Genomic DNA, 27,809 nt, shown 5'->3' on the forward strand with positions numbered 1-27,809 from the left:
TCTCTCATGTCCTCCAGTGTCGTCAGGTTGATTTCCCTTAACCACTCCTCATAGGACATACCTCTTAGCTCTGGAACTAGTCTTGTTGCAAACATTTGCACTTTCTCTAGTTTCTTTACGTGCTTGGCTAGGTGTGGGCTCCAAACTGGTGCCGCATACTCCAATATGGGCCTAACGTACACGGTGTACAGGGTCCTGAACGATTCCTTATTAAGATGTCGGAATGCTGTTCTGAGGTTTGCTAGGCGCCCATATGCTGCTGCAGTTATTTGGTTGATGTGCGCTTCAGGAGATGTGCCTGGTGTTATACTCACCCCAAGAGCTTTTTGTTTGAGTGAGGTTTGTAGTCTCTGGCTCCCTAGACTGTACTCCATCTGCGGTCTTCTTTTCCCTTCCCCAATCTTCATGACTTTGCACTTGGTGGGATTGAACTCCAGGAGAAAATTGCTGGACCAGGTCTGCAGCCTGTGGTTCTGCCTGGTCTTCGATTGAATGAATTCTCCTCATCAACTTCACGTCATCTGCAAACAGGAACACTTCGGAGTCTATTCCTTCCGTCATGACGTTCATAAATACCAGAAACACCACTGGTCCTAGGACTGACCCCTGTGGGACCCCGCTGGTCACAGGTGCCCACTCTGACATCTCGCCACGTACCATGACTCGCTGCTGTCTTCCTGACAAGTTTTCCCTGATCCATTGTAGTACCTTCCCTGTTATCCCTGCTTGGTCTTCCAGTTTTTGCATTAATCTCTTGTGTGGAACTGTGTCAAACGCCTTCTTGCAGTCCAAGAAAGTGAAATCCACCCACCCCTCTCTCTCTTGTCTTACTGCTGTCAGCTTGTCATAAAACTCCAGTAGGTTTGTGACACACGATTTCCCGTCCCTGAAACCATGTTGGCTGCTGTTGGTGAGATCATTTCTTTCTAGGTGTTCCACCACTCTTCTTCTGATAATCTTCTCAATGACTTTGCATACTATACATGTCAGTGACACTGGTCTGTAGTTTAGTGCTTCATGTCTGTCTCCTTTTTTAAAGATTGGGACTACATTTGCTGTCTTCCATGCCTCAGGCAATCTCCCTGTTTCGATAGATGTATTGAATATTGTTGTTAGGGGTACACATAGTGCCTCTGCTCCCTCTCTCAGGACCCATTGAGAGATGTTATCCGGCCCCATTGCCTTTGAGGTATCTAGCTCACTCAGAAGCCTCTTCACTTCTTCTTCGGTTGTGCATACTGTGTCCAGCACTTGGTGGTGTGCCCCCACCTCTCCGTCTTTCTGGAGCCCCTTCTGTCTCCTCTGTGAACACTTCTTTAAATCTCTTGTTGAGTTCTTCACATACTTCACGGTAATTTCTTGTTGTCTCTCCTCCTTCCTTCCTTAGCATGATTACCTGGTCCTTGACTGTTGTTTTCCTCCTGATGTGGCTGTAACAGCTTCAGGTCAGATTTGGCTTTCGCTGCTATGTCGTTTTCATATTGTCGTTAGGCCTCCCTTCTTATCTGTGCATATTAATTTCTGGCTCTACGACTGCTCTCCTTATTCTCCTGGGTCCTTTGCCTTCTATATTTCTTCCATTCCCTAGCACACTTGGTTTTTGCCTCCCTGCACCTTTGGGTGAACCATGGGCTCATCCTGGCTTTTTCATTAATCTTGTTACCCTTGGGTACAAACCTCTCCTCAGCCTTCTTGCACATTGTTGCTACATATTCCATCATCTCATTAACTGGCTTCCCTGCCAGTTCTCTGTCCCACTGAACCCCGTTCAGGAAGTTCCTCATTCCCGTGTAGTCCCCTTTCTTGTAGTTTGGCTTCATTCGTCCTGGCCTTCCTGCTTTCCCCTCCACTTGTAGCTCTACTGTGTATTCGAAGCTTAAAACCACATGATCGCTGGCCCCAAGGGGTCTTTCATATGTGATGTCCTCAATATCTGCACTACTAAAGATGAATACTAGGTCCAGTCTTGCTGGTTCATCCACTCCTCTCTCTCTTGTAGTGTCCCTTACGTGTTGGTACATGAAGTTTTCCAGTACCATCTCCATCATCTTAGCCCTCCATGTGTCTTGGCCCCCATGTGGCTCCAAGTTCTCCCAATCGATCTCTTTGTGGTTAAAGTCACCAATGATCAGGAGCTTTGCCCTGCATGCATGAGCTCTTCTGGCCACTGCAGCCAGTGTGTCAACCATCGCTCTATTGCTCTCGTCGTACTCTTGCCTTGGCCTCCTGCTGTGTGTGTATGTATGTATGTATGTGTGTGTGTGTGTGTGTGTGTGTGTGTGTGTGTGTGTGTGTGTGTGTGTGTGTGTGTGTGTGTGTGTGTGTGTGTGTGTGTGTGTTTTGTGTACTCACCTAGTTGTGGTTGGCATGGTCGAATCACAGCTCCTGGTCCCGTGTGTGTGTGTGTGTACTCACCTAGTTTTACTCACCTAGTTGAGGTTGCGGGGGTCGAGTCCGAGCTCCTGGCCCCGCCTCTTCACTGATCGCTACTAGGTCACTCTCCCTGAGCCGTGAGCTTTATCATACCTCTGCTTAAAGCTATGTATGGATCCTGCCTCCACTACATCGCTTCCCAAACTATTCCACTTACTGACTACTCTGTGGCTGAAGAAATACTTCCTAACATCCCTGTGATTCATCTGTGTCTTCAGCTTCCAACTGTGCCCCCTTGTTACTGTGTCCAATCTCTGGAACATCCTGTCTTTGTCCACCTTGTCAATTCCTCTCAATATTTTGTATGTCGTTATCATGTCCCCCCTATCTCTCCTGTCCTCCAGTGTCGTCAGGTTGATTTCCCTTAACCTCTCCTCGTAGGACATACCTCTTAGCTCTGGGACTAGTCTTGTTGCAAACCTTTGCACTTTCTCTAGTTTCTTTACGTGCTTGGCTAGGTGTGGGTTCCAAACTGGTGCCGCATACTCCAATATGGGCCTAACGTATACGGTGTACAGGGTCCTGAACGATTCCTTATTAAGATGTCGGAATGCTGTTCTGTGGTTTGCTAGGCGCCCATATGCTGCAGCAGTTATTTGGTTGATGTGCGCTTCAGGAGATGTGCCTGGTGTTATACTCACCCCAAGATCTTTTTCCTTGAGTGAGGTTTGTAGTCTCTGACCCCCTAGACTGTACTCCGTCTGCGGCCTTCTTTGCCCTTCCCCAATCTTCATGACTTTGCACTTGGTGGGATTAAACTCCAGGAGCCAATTGCTGGACCAGGTCTGCAGCCTGTCCAGATCCCTTTGTAGTTCTGCCTGGTCTTCGATCGAGTGTATTCTTCTCATCAACTTCACGTCATCTGCAAACAGGGACACCTCAGAGTCTATTCCTTCCGTCATGTCGTTCACAAATACCAGAAACAGCACTGGTCCTAGGACTGACCCCTGCGGGACCCCGCTGGTCACAGGTGCCCACTCTGACATCTCGCCACGTACCATGACTCGCTGCTGTCTTCCTGACAAGTATTCCCTGATCCATTGTAGTGCCTTCCCTGTTATCCCTGCTTGTGTGTGTGTGTGTGTGTGTGTGTGTGTGTGTGTGTGTGTGTGTGTGTGTGTGTGTGTGTGTGTGTGTGTGTGTGTGTGTATGTATGTGTGTGTGTGTGTGTGCGTTTGTGTGTGTGTGTAAGTGTGTGGATTAATAGGGGTGTGTTAGTGAGTGTGGATTAATAGGGGAGTGTTAGTGAGTGTAGATTAATAGGGGTGTGTTAGTGAGTGTGGATTAATAGGGGTGTGTTAATGAGTTTGTACATGAAGGTAGGAGTGTGGTGGTGTGTAGAGGTTTGTAGATGCGTGTGGGCGTATGTGGGGTGTGTGTGGTGGGAGAGTTTATGGGGGTGTGGTTGATTGTGAGGGGGTTCACGACGTTCTAACCCACGGAATCACCCGATATTATAAAGATCACGCATCCAGCAGAGCTAGGTGCTTTACCGTGATCAGAGGACATACGATACTGTGGGTGCCTCAGAGCTAATTTCATTCTAATCCCGGTTTGGTGTACTAGCCTCCACAAGCAATGTATATATTATTGTAACCATGAACGAGTGGTATTTAATCAATAACATTACTGCGACTAGCCGAGGACTCAAACCCGTGTCGTTTTAGCCCGCCTCATGGAGAGAGAAAATTCACGAAGCTCTAACCCACAGGACCACCCAATCATACAAAGATAATGCATGCAGCAGAGCTAGGTGTGTGATTCTTGTAGGATTTGGTGGTCCTGTGGATGAGAGCGTCGTGTGATTTTCACACACCATGAGGCGGACCAAACCGACATGGTGTCGAGTCCTCGGCTAGTCGCAGTGTTGCTATTGATTAAATACCACGCGTTCGTGGTTACAATAATATATATATATATATATATATATATATATATATATATATATATATATATATATATATATATATATATATATATATATATATATATATATATATATATATATATATATATATATATATATATATGATATTATTATTATTATCATCATCATCATCATCATCATGGGGGAGCGCTAGACCCGTAGGTATTATACAGCGTCCGTTGGGGGGGATTCATTCAGGCTCTTGATATAAAGAGTTGGATCACAGATCCAACTCTTTACATCAAGAGCTCCTCACCAGCATCAAGGAACCTCCCTTGAGGAGTACTCAACCAGCAGAGAGAGACAGTCTGCAGGCAGATAAACCGCCAGCAGGTACACATACACACATACACACTCACATGCACACACACACACACACACACACACACACACACACACCAGGGGCCAGGAGCTGTGACTCGACCCCTGCAACCACAAATAGGTGAGTACACACACACACACACACACACACACACACGTGGTAGCCCAGTCAGAGCGGGCAGGCTAGTGTGGGTGCTGAGGCGACGTTGCCACGTGTCACCCAAGAAAGTTAACAAAGTGAAACAATCGTGTGACCAGTGAAAGAAATACAGTGAATAGGGCACATTATATAACGAGAAGAAATTGAGTGGATCTACACCAGGACGTCTCATCGAGCTGGACAATCTACAGGCTGCTACAGCTGCATTCCAAGTACTGTATTCACCTATGCATGGCTGTTTGGGTGTGGGGTTTCAGGTTCCAATTAACCGCCAAGCTGATTGTGAATGGTCCAACTCTCCTAGCACGATAAAGAATAGGCACTCAAGTACTCAATAAGGAATACCAATTGGTAATCTATGGAGCAAGGCGAGTAAGTTACTATAAGCCTAGGTGGTAGGACAAGCATAAAGGGCAACATTGTAAGTAGGTGTGGGTCAAGTCCCAGGAGGGTGGGGGTCAGGTCACAAGAGGTTGTGGTCAGGCAAGGAACCACTGACACTCCACATAATACTCCAATGCACAATTCCACCTACTTTTCAGACACTTAATAAACCCACACATCATTCCACACATAACTAAACACACACACACACACATGTAAACACACACACACACACACACACACACACACACACACACACACACACACACACACACACACACACACAGTGAGTGAGCTACATACCTCAAAGGCAATGGGGCCAGATAACATCTCCCCATGGGTATTGAGAGAGGGAGCAGAGGTGCTATGTGTACCCCTAACAACAATATTCAATACATCTATCGAAACAGGGAGATTGCCTGAGGCATGGAAGACAGCAAATGTAGTCCCAATCTTTAAAAAAGGAGACAGACATGAAGCATTAAACTACAGACCAGTGTCACTGACATGTATAGTATGCAAAATCATGGAGAAGATTATCAGGAGAAGAGTGGTGGAACACCTAGAAAGGAACGATCTCATCAACAGCAGCCAACATGGTTTCAGGGATGGGAAATCCTGTGTCACAAACCTACTGGAGTTCTATGACATGGTGACAGCAGTAAGACAAGAGAGAGAGGGGTGGGTGGATTGCATTTTCTTGGACTGTAAGAAGGCGTTTGACACAGTTCCACACAAGAGATTGGTGCAAAAACTGGAGGACCAAGCAGGGATAACAGGAAAGGCACTACAATGGATCAGGGAATACTTGTCAGGAAGACAGCAGCGAGTCATGGTACGTGGCGAGGTGTCAGAGTGGGCACCTGTGACCAGCGGGGTCCCGCAGGGGTCAGTCCTAGGACCAGTGCTGTTTCTGGTATTTGTGAACGACATGACAGAAGGAATAGACTCTGAGGTGTCCCTGTTTGCAGATGACGTGAAGTTGATGAGAAGAATTCACTCGATCGAAGACCAGGCAGAACTACAAAGGGATCTGGACAGGCTGCAGACCTGGTCCAGCAATTGGCTCCTGGAGTTCAATCCCACCAAGTGCAAAGTCATGAAGATTGGGGAAGGGCAAAGAAGACCGCAGACGGAGTACAGTCTAGGGGGCCAGAGACTACAAACCTCACTCAAGGAAAAAGATCTTGGGGTGAGTATAACACCAGGCACATCTCCTGAAGCGCACTTCAACCAAATAACTGCTGCAGCATATGGGTGCCTGGCAAACCTCAGAACAGCATTCCGACATCTTAATAAGGAATCATTCAGGAACCTGTACACCGTGTACGTTAGGCCCATATTGGAGTATGCGGCACCAGTTTGGAACCCACACCTAGCCAAGCACGTGAAGAAACTAGAGAAAGTGCTAAGGTTTGCAACAAGACTAGTCCCAGAGCTAAGAGGTATGTCCTACGAGGAGAGGTTAAGGGAAATCAACCTGACGACACTGGAGGACAGGAGAGATAGGGGGGACATGATAACGACATACAAAATATTGAGAGGAATTGACAAGGTGGACAAAGACAGGATGTTCCAGAGATTGGACACAGTAACAAGGGGACACAGTTGGAAGCTGAAGACACAGATGAATCATAGGGATATTAGGAAGTATTTCTTCAGCCACAGAGTAGTCAGTAAGTGGAATAGTTTGGGAAGCGATGTAGTGGAGGCAGGATCCATACATAACTTTAAGCAGAGGTATGATAAAGCTCACGGCTCAGGGAGAGTGACCTAGTAGCGATCAGTGAAGAGGCGGGGCCAGGAGCTCGGACTCGACCCCCGCAACCTCAACTAGGTGAGTACAACTAGGTGAGTACACACACACACACGATTAAAGGACATGACAGCATACAGGAAGGTGTATCTCGACTGCGGCAGAACACAAGAAGAAAGGCAGAAACTGAGAGAGATGACACAAAGGTGAAAGGAGGAAAGAGAGGGGATGGAGAAGACAGACAGGAGATCCCAGACCCAGGAAGAAGATCAAATACAGCCTCCCTCACAACTTCCTATAGAAGCCTCCCAACCAGGTCAACCCCAGTGCAACCAAACACTCTAAATCAAAACACCCATGCCACATCCAATGCCCCCACCCACTACATTACAAACTCCACCCCCACAGCAACAACCCATAGTTCCTTACCAGGTCTCCCACTTCCCCAACCCCAATATACCTCCCAGACCACAGTCTTAGAAAAGAAGTTGAAGGTGTGGTATACAAATGCAGATGGAATAACAAACAAGTATGAGGAGTGGCACGAAAGAATCAAAGAGACATCCCCAGACATAATAGCACTCACAGAAACAAAACTCACCAGAATAATAACAGATTCAATCTTTCCATCCGGATATCAAATCCTCAGGAAAGACAGAGGGAGGAGAGGGGGAGGAGGAGTTGCACTGCTCATTAAAAACCAGTGGGGTTTTGAGAAAATGGAAGGAATGGATGGCACGGGCGAAAGGGACTACTTAGTAGGAACAATCCAGTCTGAGGGACATAAGGTGATAATTGCAGTAATGTAGAACCCACCACAGAACTGCAGGAGGCCAAGAGAAGAATACGATGAGAGCAACTGAGCAATGATCGACACACTAGCCGAGGTGGCCAGGAGAGCACACATGGGGGGAGCAAAGTTACTAGTTATGGGTGATTTCAATCACAAGGAGATTGACTGGGAAAACCTGGAGCCCTATGGGGGTCCCGAAACATGGAGAGCCAAGATGATGGATGTGGTACTGGAAAACCTCATGCATCAACATGTTAGAGACACTACCAGAGAGAGAGGAGAGGATGAACCAGCGAGGTTGGACCTTGTATTCACCATTAGTAGTTCGGACATCGAGGGTATCATGTATGAAAGGCCCCTGGGAGCTAGTGATCATGTGGTTCTGTGCTTCGACTACATAGTTGAGCTCCAAGTGGAGAGAGTAGCAGGAATAGACTGGGAAAAACCAAACTACAAAAGGGGGAACTACTCAGGCATGAGGAACTTCCTTCAAGACATTCAGTGGGAGAGGGAACTGACAGGAAAACCGGTACAAGAAATGATGGACTATGTAGCAACAAAATGCAAGGAGGCAGAGGAGAGGTTTGTTCCCAAGGGAAACAGAAATAATGGGAAGAACAGAACGAGTCCTTGGTTCACCCAAAGGTGTAGGGAGGCAAAAATTAGGTGTACTAGAGAATGGAAAAGGTACAGAAGACAGAGAACTCAGGAAAAAAAAGAAATCAGCCGAAGAGCCAGAAACGAATATGCACAGATAAGAAGGGAGGCTCAGAGACAATATGAAAATGACATAGCATCAAAAGTAAAGACTGACCCGAAGCTGTTGTACAGCCACATCAGGAGGAAAGCAACAGTCAAGGACCAGGTAATCAGACTCAGGAAGGGTGATGGGGAATTCACAAGAAACGACCGAGAGGTTTGTCAGGAGCTCAACACAAGATTTAAAGAGGTATTTACAGTGGAAACCAGTAGGACTCCAAGAAATCAGAACAGGGGGGCACACCAGCAAGTGCTGGATGAGGTACATATAACCAAGGAGGAGGTGAAGAAGCTGCTATGCGAACTTAACACCTCAAAGGCTGTGGGACCAGACAACATCTCTCCATGGGTCCTTAAAGAGGGAGCAGAAATATTGTGTGAGCCATTAACAAAGATCTTCAACACATCATTTGAAACTGGGCAACTCTCTGAGGTATGGAAAATGGCAAATGTAGTCCCAATTTTTAAAAAGGGAGACAGACATGAGGCACTAAACTACAGACCTGTATCACTAACGTGTATAGTATGCAAGGTCATGGAGAAGATCATCAGGAGGAGAGTGGTGGGGCACCTGGAAAGAAACAAGTGTATAATTGACAACCAGCACGGTTTCAGGGAAGGAAAATCCTGAGTCACAAACCTACTAGAGTTTTATGACAAGGTGACAGAAGTAAGACAAGAGAGAGAGGGGTGGATCGACTGCATATTTTTGGACTGCAAGAAGGCCTTCGACACAGTTCTTCACAAGAGGTTACTGCAAAAGCTAGAGGACCAGGCACACATAACAGGAAAGGCACTGCAATGGATCAGAGAATATCTGACAGGGAGGCAACAACGAGTCATGGTACGCGACGAGGTGTCAGAGTGGGCGCCTGTGACAAGCGGGGTTCCACAGGGGTCAGTCCTAGGACCTGTGCTGTTCTTAGTATATGTGAACGACATAACGGAAGGGATAGACTCAGAAGTGTCCTTGTTTGCAGATGATGTGAAGTTAATGAGAAGAATCAAATCGGACGAGGATCAGGCAGGACTACAAAGAGACCTGGACAGGCTACAAGCCTGGTCCAGCAACTGGCTCCTTGAATTTAACCCTGCCAAATGCAAAGTCATAAAGATTGGGGAAGGGCAAAGAAGACCGCAGACACAATATAGTTTAGATGGCCAAAGACTGCAAACCTCACTCAAGGAAAAAGATCTGGGGGTGAGTATAACACCGAGCATATCTCATGAGGCGCACATCAATCAGATAACTGCTGCAGCATATGGGCGCCTGGAAAACCTACGGATAGCGTTCCGATACCTCAGTAAGGATTCGTTTATGACTCTGTATACCATCTACGTCAGGCCCATACTGGAGTATGCAGCACCAGTTTGGAATCCACACCTGGTCAAGCACGTCAAGAAATTAGAGAGAGTGCAAAGGTTTGCAACAAGACTAGTTCCAGAGCTAAGGGGATTGCCCTACGAAGAAAGGTTGAGGGAAATCGGCCTGACGACACTGGAGGACAGGAGGGTCAGGGGAGACATGATAACGACATGTAAAATGCTGCGCGGAATAGACAAGGTGGACAAAGACGGGATGTTCCAGAGATAGGACACAGAAACAAGAGGTCACAATTGGAAGTTGAAGACTCAGATGAATCAAAGGGACGTTAGGAAGTATTTCATCGGTCATAGAGTAGTCAGGCCGTGGAATAGCCTAGAAAGTAAAGTAGTGGAGGCGGGAACCATACATAGTTTTAAGGCGAGGTATGATAAAGCTCATGGAGCAGGGAGAGAGAGGACCTAGTAGCAGTCAGTGAAGAGGCGGGGCCAGGAGCTGTGAATCGACCTCTGCAACCACAAATAGGTGAGTACACACACATACCACACACATACCACACACACACACAACACCTCACACACACACACACAACACATCACACACACACACACACCTCACACACACACACACACACATACACATACACACACACACACACATACACACACACACACACACACACACACATACACACACACACACACACACACACACACACACACACACACACACACACACTCACACACACACACACACACACACACACACACACACACACACACACACACACACACACACACACACACACACACACACACACACACACACACACACACACACACACAAAACCAACTCACAAAGGTAAATACATGGGGGTACTGCTTGAGACTTGATTTGTTTAAAAATAGTTTGATTAATGAAGCATTCGAGGCTCACAAAGGAAGGGGGCTGCTTGAGTTCTCCAGTTTGCTAATCAACTGTACTAAGATGCTTGAACTGGTGCCATTAAGAGTTACTTTTTATGCTTTCTCATTGACAGATGAGAAATGAATTAGTTATAAATGGTATCGAAGTCTTCTCCTGGAGCATGTGTGACCGACAAGTAACTTCCTAGGTGGGATTGCACAGGGGTCAGTGTTAGGGCCTGTGCTGTTCTGTATGAACGATGGAGTTTAAAGCGAAGAAAGATCCTCATCGTTACTCTTGGTAATGGTCTCTCTCAGGGAATAAACCACGAATATGGGTAACAAATGGGAACAAGAAAAACATAGGACGGAGAAGAAAAGCTACTGGCCTGTTGAAGTACGACGAGAATGCGAGATACGATACTTCACTAGGACTAAGGTACAACAAAACACCAGCTGGAAGCGCTGCTAAAGGTGAGAAAAACGCCCATACTGTGTTCACTCTTATCGCTTTGATAGCACGGGCTCTCTCGCATGACTCTGAGGTTAGGCTCATTCGTCTAACCTAGAGAGCATGGTTTCACATGCATGTCCAAGAGAGCATAATTTCACATGCATGACCAAGAAAGCATGATTTCATATGCATGTCCAAAGGAGCATGATTTAATATGCATAACTAAAACAGTACAATTTTACATGCATTACTAAGAGAGCATGATTTCGCATGTATGACTAAGAAAGCATGATGCCACATACATGACTAAAAGAGCATGCTGTCACATGCATGACTTAAAGAGCATGATTTCACATGCATGACTAAAAGAACATGATTACACATTCATTACCAAGAGAGAATGAGTCCACATGCATTACCAAGAAAGTATGATTTCACCTACATGACCAAACAGAGCATGATTTTTACCAGCACCACTAAAGGAGCATGAACGTACTTATATGACTAACGGAGCATGATTTACTTGCATAGTTCAACACAAAACAATAAATAGTCAGTCACTAGTCAATAGTTTGAATATAAAAAAAATAACTAAACTTGTTCGTTATATAAAGATCTACCTGAGTATTAAGTTAACTCATGTACGAACTTGAGTGCGTGAAATTTAATAAAAAAAATTGTACCTAAAAAAAGAGAAGTTGCTTGTTTAAGAACTTCAGTGTTTGTATGATATTGTTTTATGTATTTAACGACTGCAAAGGTAGAGATGTTGTATTTACATAACTATACAACTGAATAAGAAATGACTGCATATTGTATAAACTGAATATATATATATATATATATATATATATATATATATATATATATATATATATATATATATATATATATATATATATATATATATATATATATATATATATATATATATATATATATTATTTTTTAATTTTTTTTTATTATCACACTGGCCGATTCCCACCAAGGCAGGGTGGCCCGAAAAAGAAAAACTTTCACCATCATTCACTCCATCACTGTCTTGCCAGAAGGGTGCTTTACACTACAGTTTTTAAACTGCAACATTAACACCCCTCCTTCAGAATGCAGGCACTGTACTTCCCATCTCCAAGACTCAAGTCCGGCCTGCCGGTTTCCCTGAACCCCTTCATAAATGTTACTTTGCTCACACTCCAACAGCACGTCAAGTATTAAAAACCATTTGTCTAAATTCACTCCTATCAAACACGCTCACGCATGCCTGCTGGAAGTCCAAGCCCCTCGCACACAAAACCTCCTTTACCCCCTCCCTCCAACCTTTCCTAGGCCGACCCCTACCCCGCCTTCCTTCCACTACAGACTGATACACTCTTGAAGTCATTCTGTTTCGCTCCATTCTCTCCACATGTTAGAACCACCTCAACAACCCTTCCTCAGCCCTCTGGACAACAGTTTTGGTAATCCCGCACCTCCTCCTAACTTCCAAACTACGAATTCTCTGCATTATATTCACACCACACATTGCCCTCAGACATGACATCTCCACTGCCTCCAGCCTTCTCCTCGCTGCAACATTCATCACCCACGCTTCACACCCATATAAGAGCGTTGGTAAAACTATACTCTCATACATTCCCCTCTTTGCCTCCAAGGACAAAGTTCTTTGTCTCCACAGACTCCTAAGTGCACCACTCACTCTTTTTCCCTCATCAATTCTATGATTCACCTCATCTTTCATAGACCCATCCGCTGACACGTCCACTCCCAAATATCTGAATACGTTCACCTCCTCCATACTCTCTCCCTCCAATCTGATATTCAATCTTTCATCACCTAATCTTTTTGTTATCCTCATAACCTTACTCTTTCCTGTATTCACCTTTAATTTTCTTCTTTTGCACACCCTACCAAATTCATCCACCAATCTCTGCAGCTTCTCTTCAGAATCTCCCAAGAGCACAGTGTCATCAGCAAAGAGCAGCTGTGACAACTCCCACTTTGTGTGTGATTCTTTATCTTTTAACTCCACGCCTCTTGCCAAGACCCTCGCATTTACTTCTCTTACAACCCCATCTATAAATATATTAAACAACCACGGTGACATCACACATCCTTGTATAAGGCCTACTTTTACTGGGAAAAAATTTCCCTCTTTCCTACATACTCTAACTTGAGCCTCACTATCCTCGTAAAAACTCTTCACTGCTTTCAGTAACCTACCTCCTACACCATACACTTGCAACATCTGCCACATTGCCCCCCTATCCAACCTGTCATACGCCTTTTCCAAATCCATAAATGCCACAAAGACCTCTTTAGCCTTATCTAAATACTGTTCACTTATATGTTTCACTGTAAACACCTGGTCCACACACCCCCTACCTTTCCTAAAGCCTCCTTGTTCATCTGCTATCCTATTCTCCGTCTTACTCTTATATATATATATATATATATATATTATATATATGTATATATATATATATATATGTATATATATGTATATATATATATGTATATATATGTATATATATATATATATATGTATATATATATATATATACATATATATACATATATATATATAGATATATATATATATATATGCAGAACAATCGCTGTGAAAGGACAGTGAAATTACAAGGGCTTTCGTGACTTCTCACTGGCCCCGCCTCTTCACTGACCGCGACTAGGTCCTCACTCTCCCTGCTCCATGAGCTTTATCATACCTCGTCTTAAAACTATGTATGGTGTGTATGTACTCACCTATTTGTACTCACCTATTTGTGGTTGCAGGGGTCGATTCACAGCTCCTGGCCCCGCCTCTTCGCTGATTGCTACTAGGTCCTCTCTCTCCCTGCCCCATGAGCTCTATCATACCTCGCCTTAAAACTATGTATGGTTCCCGCCTCCACTACTTCACTTTCTAGGCTATTCCACGGCCTGACTACTCTATGACTGAAGAAATACTTCCTAACATCCCTTTGATTCATCTAAGTCTTCAACTTCCAATTGTGACCTCTTGTGTCTGTGTCCCTTCTCTGGAACATCCTTTCTTTGTCCACCTTGTTTATTCCGCGCAGTATTTTATATGTCGTTATCATGTCTCCCCTGACCCTCCTGTCCTCCAGTGTCGTCAGGCCGATTTCCCTCAACCTTTCTTCGCAGGACAATCTCCGTAGCTCTGGAACTAGTCTTGTTGCAAACCTTTGCACTCTCTCTAATTTCTTGGCGTGCTTGACCAGGTGTGGATTCCAAATTGGTGCTGCATACTCCAGTATGGGCCTGACGTAAATGGTATACAGAGTCTTGAACGAATCCTTACTGAGGTATCGGAACGCTATCCGTAGGTTTGCCAGGCGCCCGTATGCTGCACCAGTTATCTGATTGATGTGCGCCTCAGGAGATACGCTCGGTGTTATACTCACCCCCAGATCTTTTTCCTTGAGTGAGGTTTGCAGTCTTTGGCCATCTAAACTATATTGTGTCTGCGGTCTTCTTTGCCCTTCCCCAATCTTCATGACTTTGCATTTGTCAGGGTGAAATTCAAGGAGCCAGTTGCTGGACCAGGCTTGTAGCCTGTCCAGGTCTCTTTGTAGTCCTGCCTGATCTTCATCCGATTTGATTCTTCTCATTAACTTCGCATCATCTGCAAACAAGGACACTTCTGAGTCTATCCCTTCCGTTATGTCGTTCATATATACCAAGAAGAGCACAGGTCCTAGGACTGACCCCTGTGGAACCCCGCTTGTCACAGGCGCCCACTCTGACACCTCGTCGCTTACCATGACTCGTTGTTGCATCCCTGTCAGGTATTCTCTGATCCATTGCAGCGCCTTTCCTGTTATGTGTGACTGATCCTCTAGCTTTTGCAGTAACGTCTTGTGAGGAACTGTGTCGAAGGCCTTCTTGCAGTCCAAAAATATGCAGTCGATCCACCCCTCTCTCTCTTGTCTTACTTCTGTCACCTTGTCATAAAACTCTAGTAGGTTTGTGACACAGGATTTTCCTTCCCTGAAACCGTGCTGGTTGTCAATTATACACTTGTTTCTTTCCACGTGCTCTACCACTCTCCTCCTGATGATCTTCTCCATGACCTTGCATACTATACACGTTAGTGATACAGGTCTGTAGCTTAGTGCCCCATGTCTGTTTCTCTTTTTTAAAAATTGGGACTACATTTGCCATTTTTCCATACCTCAGGGAGTTGCCCAGTTTCAAATGATGTTGTGAAGATCTTTGTTAATGGCTCACACAATATCTCTGCTCCCTCTTTAAGGACCCATGGAGAGATGTCTGGTCCCACCATCTTTGAGGTGTCAAGTTCGCATAGCAGCTTCTTCACCTCCTCCTTGGTTATATGTACCTCATCCAGCACTTGCTGGTGTGCCCCCCCTGTTCTGATTTCCTGGAATCCTACTGGTTTCCACTGTAAATACCTCTTTAAATCTTGTGTTGAGCTCCTGACATACCTTTCGGTCGTTTCATGTGAACTCCCCATCACCCTCCCTCAGTTTGATTACCTTGTCCTTGACTGTTGTTTTCCTCCTGATGTGGCTGTACAATAGCTTCGGGTCAGTCTTTACTTTTGATGCTATGTCATTTTCATATTGTCTCTGAGCCTCCCTTCTTATCTGTGCATATTCGTTTCTAGCTCTTCGGCTAATTTCTTTATTTTCCTGAGTTCTCTGTCTTCTGTACCTTTTCCATTTTCTAGTACACCTAGTTTTTGCCTCCCTACACCTTTGGGTGAACCAAGGACTCGTTCTGTTCTTCCCATTATTTCTGTTTCCCTTGGGAACAAACCTCTCCTCTGCCTCCTTACATTTTGTTGCCACATAGTCCATCATTTCTTGTACTGGTTTTCCTGTCAGTTCCCTCTCCCACTGAATGTCTTGAAGGAAGTTCCTCATGCCTGAGTAGCTCCCCCTTTTGTAGTTTGGTTTTTCCCAGCCTATTCCTGCTACTCTCTCCACTTGGAGCTCAACTATGTAGTCGAAGCACAGAACCACATGATCACTAGCTCCCAGGGGCCTTTCATACATGATACTCTCGATGTCCGAACTACTCAAGGTGAATACAAGGTCCAGTCTTGCTGGTTCATCCTCTCCTCTCTTTCTGGTAGTGTCTCTAACCTGTTGATGCATGAGGTTTTCCAGTACCACATCCATCATCTTGGCTCTCCATGTTTCGGGACCCGCATAGGGCTCCAGGTTTTCCCAGTCAATCACCTTGTGATTGAAATCACCCATAACTAGTAACTTTGCTCCCCGCATGTGTGCTCTCCTGGCCACCTCGGCTAGTGTGTCGATCATTGCTCTGTTGCTCTCATCGTATTCTTCTCTTGGCCTCCTGCAGTTCTGTGGTGGGTTGTACATTACTGCAATTATCACCTTATGTCCCTCAGACTGGATTGTTCCTACTAAGTAGTCCCTTTCGCCCGTGCCATCAATTCCTTCCATTTTCTCAAAATCCCACTGGTTTTTAATGAGCAGTGCAACTCCTCCTCCCCTCTCCTCCCTCTGTCTTTCCTGAGGATTTGATATCCGGATGGAAAGATTGAATCTGTTTTTATTCTGGTGTTTGTGTGTTTGTATGTGTGTGTGTGTGTGTGTGTGTGTGTGAGTGTGTGTGTGTGTGTGTGTGTGTGTGTGTGTGTGTGACCCTCCTGACTCCTTCCCACAGCCCAGCAGGTTTTGCGCTTTCGTTTCCTAATCTTTCCTATTAGAAGCCTCGTAGGTTAGAGGTAAAGCACTGGTCTTCCACCATCAGGGCCACAGTTCAAGTCTCCGTCCCTTTTTCTGTTCATACATTAACAGTCATTTGTTATGACTTAAACTGAGTTGATAGACTTTGAGGGAGGCAATGATATATTTATTGTGAGAGCCTCAGGGCTGAGGGAAGGAGGTTCAGTTGGTGCAACTGACAGAGACGTTAAGAGTTCTTTTTCAAAATCTTTCCTGTTAGCAGCTTCATTACTAATCTATTAAGTGCTCGACCCGCTACCATAAGGGCCACGGTTCGAGCCTTTGGTCCATTTTTAGTACTATATACTTTGTTCCAAAGTTCTTAGGTTCGAGTATGTATGTATACACTCAGTGGCTACTACCTTCTAATTCTGGGTAGGGTTTCCCTTTGTCCCCAGAACAGCCCGAATTCTTCGTTGCATGGATTAAACAAGGTGCTTTTTCAAGTTATTTCTATAATACGATTCTCACACTCGTACTTACACCGGTCAATAACAATGCGGACCTTCTGTGTTTACTCGCAGGTCCAAAGAAATCACGGAATGTGCCGCCTGATGTGGGTATGTCGCATCATTATCGCATTTGTGAGTTTGGTGGCTTCGACTGCCTGAAGAAGGAGAACTTGGTAAGTAGAGAGAGGGAGAGAGAGGGAGAGAGAGAGAGAGAGAGAGAGAGAGAGAGAGAGAGAGAGAGAGAGAGAGAGAGAGAGAGAGAGAGAGAGAGAGAGAGAGAGAGAGAGAGAGAGAGAGATAGAGAGAGAGAGAGAGAGAGAGAGAGAGAGAGAGAGAGAGAGAGAGAGAGAGAGAGAGAGAGAGAGAGAGAGAGAGAGAGAGAGAGAGAGAGAGAGAGAGATGAGAAATGAGAGATGGAGAAGGAGAAATTTCACAGCACTTTCTCCTGCAGGTGGACAGGAGAGCACACAACTGGTTGGTGCCTCTGGTCAAGAGTGTCGCCAACGCCTGCACCAAAATATTTCCATTACTTGGAAAATGTCCTGAGGCGCCTCCGCTTGGGTCTCCATGGTAAGGTACCACGGAGACGTAAAATACCGTGCCTCCCTTGGAGTCTCCATGGTAAGGCACCACGTGGATCTCACGACCGTGCCTTCAACGCTTTTCCAACAACCTGTGATCCTTGCATTTGTGAAGCAGCCATGAATCATGTCACGTTGTCAGGATAGATCTGCGTCTACAATTTCGTTATTAACAGTGCCGACGGATTTGAGTTCCATTCAATTCGGAGTACAAACCCGAATTAAGTCAGAATCAAATTTGATTCGGAGTATATTGAAATGGAACTCACGTGTTCCCACTAGCTGTAATTATTAGTAACACTGATGACAGATCTAGTGGAAATAATTTAATTACTGTGTTACAGTGCAAAACTTCAGTGTTAACATCAGCTGTCAGCGGGAGAACCTCACTGAAGGATACATACATTAGAATACATAATGAGTTTAACGTGTCACGATGAAGGACAGCAAAATAATATTTTTGAAACGAAGACTGAAGAAAAATCATGTTTACAATGTAATAGTGCTGCTAATCTCCTAGAATATTTTTTTATTAAAAACAAGGGCAACTATGTTATCATACAGAAAGGGGAGGAACTTCATAAAGTTGCTGAACAGTGTAAGCATTATATTAACTATCTGTCATGATGAATGGTTTGAAAAACCGACAAGTTGAAGATTGAGACAATTATGCAACATATGGGAATCTTTATTCAGGAAACGTTTCGCCACACAGTGGCTTCATCAGTCCGATACAAAGTAGAAAGGCGTAAGGAGAGGAGGAGTTTGAGGTAATCAGTCCCTCAGCCTGGAGTCGATGTGTTCAGTCCATCAATCTTGTAGAATGTACAGCATAGGGCCGTAGACGTGGCTTATATACTGTAGTGAGGTGAGGCGAAGCAGGAGGAGGTGAGGTCATAGTGGTACCATCCACTAGTCGAAGTAGGTCTTCGTCCAAAGGTTGGACAAGTGTTGAAGAATTCTTTGTAACAAGATCCCATGATGCTGCAGTGTCAGACAGTTGTGATGAATGGTTTGAAAAACCGACAAGTTGAAGATTGAGACAATTATGCAACATATGGGAATCTTTATTCAGGAAACGTTTCGCCACACAGTGGCTTCATCAGTCCGATACAAAGTAGAAAGGCGTAAGGAGAGGAGGAGTTTGAGGTAATCAGTCCCTAAGCCTGGAGTCGAAGTGTTCAGTCCATCAATCTTGTAGAATGTACAGCATAGGGCCGTAGACGTGGCTTATATACTGTAATGAGGTGAGGCTAAGCAGGAGGAGGTGAGGTCATAGTGGTACCATCCACTAGTCGAAGTAGGTCTTCGTCCAAAGGCTGGACAAGTGTTGAAGAATTCTTTGTAACAAGATCCCATGATGCTGCAGTGTCAGACAGTTGTGATGAATGGTGTGAAAAACCATTTCTACTTTGTATCGGACTGATGAAGCCACTGTGTGGCGAAACGGTTCCTGAATAAAGATTCCCATATGTTCCATAATTGTCTCAATCTTCAACTTGTCGGTTTTTCAAACTATTCATCACAACTGTCTGACACTGCAGCATCATGGGATCTTGTTACAAAGAATTCTTCAACACTTGTCCAACCTTTGGACGAAGACCTACTTCGACTAGTGGATGGTACCACTATGACCTCACCTCCTGCTTCGCCTCACCTCACTACAGTATATAAGCCACGTCTACGGCCCTATGCTGTACATTCTACAAGATTGATGGACTGAACACGTCGACTCCAGGCTAAGGGACTGATTACCTCAAACTCCTCCTCTCCTTACGCCTTTCTACTTTGTATCGGACTGATGAAGCCACTGTGTGGCGAAACGTTTCCTGAATAAAGATTCCCATATGTTGCATAATTGTCTCAATCTTCAAGTATCTTTCATACTGATGGTTGTGATAATCTTCGGAAAACATTCACATGGCGTTTGTCCTTGAAAATTGAGCTTGAGTGTCATGTAATGCAACTCACCCAAGCCTTAAAACATTTAAACTATCGGAAGTGGAACTTTAAATGTTCAGGCATTACTCCCATAACTACACCATTCTACCACTTACATAACTATTACGATGTAACTAAGTAATTGGCCTGCTTTAGTTAGGAATCATAGTCCACACATCTCGGTGTAAGAACTGTCAGAGAACTCTAGCGTCATGCAAAGCAGGAGGGGAAGATCAGGAGAAGGACACAGTGTCCTTCAGATACACTGAGGTAGTAAACACGATATCCCTGTCTTACAATGAGGCAAAAAGACAAAGATTCTTTGAGATGCATAGAGGGGAAAGGACAAGTCATCTAGAGATACAATGAGGTGGAGAAAGGTATCTTTGAATTACACCGAAGCGAAAGAATATATTCTTTCCCTAACATATACCCAAGTAGACGGACTAGGGATACCTTATATACTGAGTAGAAGAGCAAGGTATCCTTGAGACACACCAAAGTCTTGGTCATATGGAATCTAGACAATACCAGCCCTGGTCCGGAGGGTTCCCGGGTCCACTGCTAGCCTTCCACTGAATCATCGAGTTACAGTGTTAATAAATGTGAGGTTAGTAATAACGGAAGTACTTACAATGATAGAAGAAGCTGTAGTAGTTCCTAGTCTTTACAATAAGACACTTTTTTCCTAGATGAGAGAACTCTTCTCTCAGCTTTATGGACGGTTTCGCAGTTTAAATAATGAAGTGGGTTGGTTTCTACACAAAGGTTGATGAATACATTATCAAGGATAGTAGGCTGCAGCAGCGGCTAGTGGCAGTAGCAGTGAAAAGACATTCAGACAAAATTTTTATTGACATTTTATTTTTGTGATGTGTTTGTCTCGAGTAGGTCATGCAGCACAAGGATTGGAGGCTCCATTATTATTACAATCAAGGGGAAAGCGCTAAACCAGTAGGATTATAAGCGCCTGTTGGGTGGATGTGGAAGGCATTCAGGCTTAATTCAGGGAACTCGACTACAGATCCAATTCCCTAGATCAAAAGTCCCTCACCAGCATCATGGAACCTTCCTTGAGGGATGGAGGCTCCATCTACCACTCGCTAAACGCAGAACAAACACTACTAAACTGTAATTATCTAGTCCTTATACATCTGTGAAGAACCCAACCCAGTCCACTGTTTCAACCTAATGCATAGACCGCCACGGAGACTAGACAAATCCAAACTCACTAAGAGGCATTTCAATAGGGGTCCACACGAAGCTCAAAATGATAACTCCAGAAGCATTTTTTTTAGGCCAGGAAACAGAATATTCTCTTTCGGTTCAATCTGATCCATAGATCCAGAGTGATGATCAATCAGAAGTTATTGTCAGTATTATCTTTATGTCAACTCCAGCACTACGTATAACTGTGTCAGTATAAATGCTACAGTCGCTTATGTATAAATATAGGATTACATTGCTGAAATCTGGAATATGATAGGATTGTAAGTATGTGCATTTTATTTAAATAATATAATACATTACACAAAATATTACTAACTTCAGTAGCTGACTTTACCTTTTTACCTTGAAGTTACTGGGAAAAAATAACACTTCATCAAGCAGAATAAATAACTGTCTATTAGTGAAGTAAGTGGACCAATTTTATATTAATAGCTGCAGGTCACTTCACAGTCATAACCTTACCAGCCAACACTTTACACAGTTTACCTTAGGTTTTACTAATAATTTCATAAAATTGCAAAATAAATTATGTACATATTATCAGAGTCAAAACTGGAATATGATATTTTTAGGGTTAAGTTAAATCATTTTAATTTTTTTTTATAATCTCTTAAGATAGGGTCGCTAGGGTGTACTACTACTGCAAGTGTTGTCTAGAAAACACACGATAGTGCAATGAATTGAAAACAGTATTGCATTAGACTATTTCTAGGGCAAAGAGTTGTCTCGCTTCTTTTTGAAGGTGTAAAGTGTCCTGCATTTTCCCAATGAGTGAGGGAATGCTCATAATATTAACTTCTGAAGTGCACTGTCTTATATCCCTTAGAGATTGAAGGGGTGCTCGCGAAGGTATAATGTATCCTGTATCTTCTGAGATACAGAATCAGTTTTCTTAATGCCTCCAACTGGTTCTTCCCAGTACATGCTTTGCTGCTTCATTGTCAGGAATGTCACTGCCATAGACCAGCTAAAGCTTCCTGCATCCTGAAGCTTTTCTTTGTTGTATTGTTTGTATTTTATAACAATGTTTTATGTGTTGCCTTGATGTGCAGGTAACAAGTTGCGTATCCGAAATTTTCGAGAGCAAGACTGTTTACATGAAATATTAATTTGGATGTAAATAAAATATAAATGTAACGTCAGAACCTTTTTTAAAGAAACGTTTCCTAATAAACTGTTCTGGCATTACATGTGTCTTATTGGAGTTTGTTCAATATCTTCACAGATGTGGCTGAGAAAAAAGTTTTAGTAAGACTTTCGGGTTTAAAAGATAATGAATCTGATAACAAGTAGCAGATATTACAGTTGTTCATTGCTGATTACTCAGTGTTTTTAAGAGACTCAGGGAAAGATGCAGATGTTGGTGAAGGAATTTGAGAACGCGTTTGTTTACAAGAAGGAAGTTAAAAGGGAAGACAGGAAAGAGAAAGGAGTGATAGGTGAACCATAATACTGTAAATAAGGAGAGTGAATGAGTCTGCTAATAAGCCTATGAAACATAAAGTCAACCACAGAAAAAACGAGGTAAAGAAATAGTTGTGAAGATCTAAAAATAGGTTGGATAAATATATGAGTGGGTATGGGTGGGTGTGAGTTGGACCTGACTAGCTTGTGCTACTCGGTCTGATGCCGTGCTCCTTTCTTTAGTGGAAGTGACCTGACTAAGTGGGCCATTGGGCTAATCCGGGGGGAGGGGGGACATGGAATGCTTCGCATGGGCCAGTAGGCCTGCTACAGTGTTCCTTCTTACTTATGTTCTTATGCTTTTAATAGCAAGTATAGGAGTGTATCAGGGAAATATATCAGAATAGAGTGGTGGTCCACACTTTCATGAGTGTGATACCTAGCCAATGAATGTTTCAGCGAGGAGAAGTTTGGAGGCAGCAGAAACGTTATGTTTCAGGTGAATGTATGTAGTGAATATTATGTTGAAAATAAAAAGTGAAGAAATTAGAAAATAGTGTGACGACATGTAAGGGATAATTCAGAAGGAAATGAGAAAGAGTTATTGAGATAGTTCGACCATTTAGAAATGATGTTTGATAAGCACAGTAGATTAGGTGAGTTTATAAATCTAGGGAAGAAAGGAGGTTGTAGTATGGAAACTCCAGCAGGAGGGAGGGTGTAAAGGAAGTTTTTTTGTATGGAGAGCATTTGAGCACCTAGCAGGCATAAGGAATTCATATATATATATATATATATATATATATATATATATATATATATATATATATATATATATATATATATATATATATATATCTTATGTATGCACTTGTGTATATAATTGTAAAATACCAATTTGCTGTGGGAACACTGTGTGCCTTACTATGCGATCCCGTAAAATTTCTGTTACGACGTTTAGTAAATACATAACGTAAATGATGATCACATGTTTCACTGACCTTATATTAAACACAAAAAATTACCTTCACTGGAGGAAACCTCGACAAATCTTTTTTCATTTACTTGGCTTTTGTTAAATAATTTCAAATAAAGAGATAATGGAACCAATATGCCCTTGTGTTTATATAATAATCAGTGTGAAGCGTTAAGGCCTGAAGGTGTGCACAGTATCTGTGATTTAAATATATATATATATATATATATATATATATATATATATATATATATATATATATATAAATATCTATATATATATATATGCAAAACAATCGCATACAGACGATCAACATTGCATGCCACGAGGGGTGGGAATACTTCTCCTGTTGTTGCCCTTAATAAAATAAGTGATATAGACATTGTACGACATAAGCAGAAGTCACGAAGAGGAGAAGTTCAACTAGGTTGTTACTGCAAACACCAAATTCTCATCTCTGTGGGAGCAATCTGGTCGGTGTCCTTGTGTTTTGTGTCTCGCCCAGCTGGTTGTGTAGGATCACTCTCTCCCTGCCTCTGAGTGCTAAAAGATATGACAATGTGTGTAATGTCTACTTTCTTGTGAGAAGCTTTCTCTTGCAAGGGCTGTTGGCACAGTCCCCCAAAACTCCTATCGTCTCAGTCTCACAAGTGACTTGTACTACACTTTCAGGAGTAAAAACTGTAGTAAATATAAATTACAAATTATCTGATCGTTGGTCACGCTTATTAACCGTATGTTAACTATCCTGATTTCCCCACTCAATATTTAATGGTCACCGTGACTAGGGTTTAAATACAGAAAAAAGTGTCACCAACGGATCAGGTCCAGACTCGTGTCCACGATTCGTTGTGAGGCCTCTGAAGCACGTTATTAACTGCCGGGTAACGTTGGAAAACCGTGTGGGACTCAAGTGACAGAAACTTGTAAGGAAGTGCTCTCAACTCCTTGTTAAAAAGATGGCTATCTGTGCCCTCTTCCTCACTCGAATTCATTGGAGGACGGCTAGGTGTCTCTACCTATCTAATTTTCCCTACTAATTTCTATCTAATGTAAACATATTAACCCTAGAACTACATATTTTAAGTCTGTTACTAGTTCTTAATTCTACCTAAAACCTGTAATATGTCAAATTACTGTAAACCTATCAATAATAATGTGTTGACTCATGACTTCCACTTCATACTTTGTCGACGTGGATTCTAAATGTCTCTACTGCATGTTACAATGGCCCTGTGGGATTTCTTGGACTCAGTAATTCCCACAGTATCCTTGACAGAATATTAGTAAGTCATTAAGATAACTAAATAATTAGAATTAATTTTGAAGTACAAGGGCAGTGATGAGTGTATCTATGGGTGTCTTTAAAGGATCTCATGTGCGCTAATAAGCAATATTATAATAAATGTTATTATATATAGTCAAGAATCAAAGCGAAAGGAAAATTTAAAACGCTTCGGAAAAGTGGAGCAGCAGCCTAGCATAATATAAGCAGTGACTAATTTTCAGAAACATGGGCAGTACTGATATAATGTGCATCAATAAATGATATAATAATAATTCTTTATACATAATTAATCAGGAATAAAGTGAGAGATAAAGTGAGTGATGGACCCTAGCGTATTATAAACAGTGACTAATTTTCAGCTAATGAGGAATGTTAAGTCTATTAGGAGTGTTTCAAAAAAATCTCACATGCACCAGTATTATAACAGTAAATGCTAGTAAATAATTAATTAGGAACAGAGTGAGAGAGAATTCTAAAAACCTATTAGAGTTGTGTAGCCTAGCATACGTACGTGACCCCCCCCCCTACTCAACATGAGCGCATGAGTTGAATGGGGTTCCACAAGGGTCAGTCCTAGGTCCGGTTCTGTTTCTTCTAAATGTTAATGACATAAGGGAAGGAATAGATTTAGAGATGTCCCTGTTCGTTAATGATATGAAACTAATGAGGAGAATACAAGCGGATGAGGATCAGGTAAGATTACAAGGGGATCCGGATAGACGGCAAGCCTGGTCCGACAAATGGCTCTTGGAGTTTAACCCCAGCAAGTGCAAAGTCATGAAGATTGGGGGAGGGCAAGAAGACCGCAGACGGAGTACATGCTAGGAGATAAAAGGCTGCAAACTTCACTTAAGGAAAAGGATCTTGGGGTAAGCATTATACCAAGCACGTCTCCTAGACGCACATCAATCAAATAACCGCTGCAGCAAACCTGAAAAAAGTATTTCGACATCTAAGTAAGGAGCCATTCGCAAGTGAACACCGTGTGCATCAGGCCTATAATGGAGTATGCAGCACCAGTATGGAACCCACACCTAGTCAAACGCGTCAAGAATTTGGTGAAAGGGCAAAAGTTTACAACGAGACTAGTCCTAGAACTGAGGGGTATGTCTTATGAGGAGAGGTTAAGGGAACTCAACCTGATGACACTAGATGACAGAAGGGATAGGGATATGGCAATAACGTATAAAACAATGAGAGGAATTAACAAGATGGAATGCATCAGAGAAGGGACACATGGACAGGGGGCCACAATTGGAAGTTGAAAGCCCAGATGAGTCATGTTAGGGATGTTATGAAGTATTTCTATAGCCTAAGAGTTGTCAGGAAGTGGAATAATCTGGAGAGTGAAGTAGAGGAGGCAAGTTCCATACATAGCTTTAAGCAGGAGGTATGATAAGTCTCTAGGAGCTGGGAGAGTGACCTAGGAACTGCTAGCGAAGAGGCGGGGCCAGGACCTATGATTAAACTCCTGCAAATACATATAGGTGAGTACACACACACACACACACACACACACACACACACACACACACACACACACACACACACACACACAAACACACACACACACACACACACACACACACACACACACACACACACACAGACGCGCACACACACACACACAAGACAGGATGTTCCAGAGATTGGACACAGTAACAAGGGGACACAGTTGGAAGTTGAAGACGCAGATGAATCACAGGGATGTTAGGAAGTATTTCTTCAGCCACAGAGTAGTCAGTAAGTGGAATAGTTTGGGAAGCGATGTAGTGGAGGCAGGATCCATACATAGCTTTAAGCAGAGGTATGATAAAGCTCACGGCTCAGGGAGAGTGGCCTAGTAGCGATCAGTGAAGAGGCGGGGCCAGGAGCTCGGACTCGACCCCCGCAACCTCAACTAGGTGAGTACAACAACTAGGTGAGTACACACACACACACACACACACACACACACGCACGCACACGCACATATATAGATATAGAGATATATATATATATATATATATATATATATATATATATATATATATATATATATATACATGTATATATATATATATATGTATATATATATATATATATATATATATATATATATGTATATATATATATATATATATATATATATATATATATATATATATATATATATATATATATATATATATGTATATATATATGTCGTGCCGAATATGTAAAACTGGTCAATTAGCAAGAACTCATTTAAAATCAAGTCCTTTCTAAAATTTTCTCTTATACGTTTAAAGATATATTTTTTTCATTAATGTTGATGTAAAAATTTATAATTTTGCATCAAAAGGAACTTAGAAAACTTACCTAACCTTATTATAACAAGAGCAATTTATTTTAGTCTAACCCAACTAAATATATTTTAAATACGTTTACAATAATTTAATACTAAACAAACACAGTGAAATATATTTTTTTCGTTAGGTTCAGAATGATGTTGGCGAAATTATTGCATACACAAATTTTCACTTGTCCTATATGGCAAGATGAGCGTTGCTATTTAAGCCAAGATCGCAAGTTCTGCCTATTCGGCACGACATATATATATATATATATATATATATATATATATATATATATATATATATATGTTAATGTTGCAGTTTAAAAACTGTAGTGTAAAGCACCCTTCTGGCAAGACAGTGATGGAGTGAATGATGGTGAAAGTTTTTCTTTTTCGGGCCACCCTGCCTTGGTGGGAATCGGCCGGTGTGATAATAAATATATATATATATATATATATATATATATATATATATATATATATATATATATATATATATATATATATATATATATATATATATATATATATATATATATATATATATATATATATATATATATATATATATATTTATATATATATATATATATATATACCTGGTAAAGTGTATGGTAGAGTTATAATTGAAAGAATTAAGAGTAAGACGGAGAATAGGAT

General features: G+C 42.5%; 1 protein-coding gene across 5 annotated transcripts in view; it reads left to right on the top strand.

Annotated features, from left to right (window-relative positions):
• The window catches only part of LOC128690883 (beta-1,4-galactosyltransferase galt-1), a 124,117-nt gene extending 100,565 nt beyond the window's left edge, over positions 1-23,552 (top strand). For 2 of the 5 annotated variants that reach the window (XM_070087722.1, XM_070087724.1), the window contains 3 exons: positions 11,081-11,236; positions 17,485-17,585; positions 17,864-23,552. In XM_070087722.1, the coding sequence (XP_069943823.1) occupies positions 11,081-11,236; positions 17,485-17,585; positions 17,864-17,986 (380 nt within the window). In that variant the 3' untranslated portion in view covers positions 17,987-23,552. Of the gene's footprint in view, positions 1-10,896; positions 11,058-11,080; positions 11,237-17,484; positions 17,586-17,863 lie in introns of those variants that run through there. The other 3 variants (XM_070087723.1, XM_070087725.1, XM_070087730.1) reach the window with 3 other exon arrangements.
• The last annotated feature ends 4,257 nt before the right edge of the window (positions 23,553-27,809 follow it).

Source organism: Cherax quadricarinatus, chromosome 2 (genome assembly GCF_038502225.1).
Source record: "Cherax quadricarinatus isolate ZL_2023a chromosome 2, ASM3850222v1, whole genome shotgun sequence".
NCBI lineage: Eukaryota > Metazoa > Arthropoda > Malacostraca > Decapoda > Parastacidae > Cherax > Cherax quadricarinatus.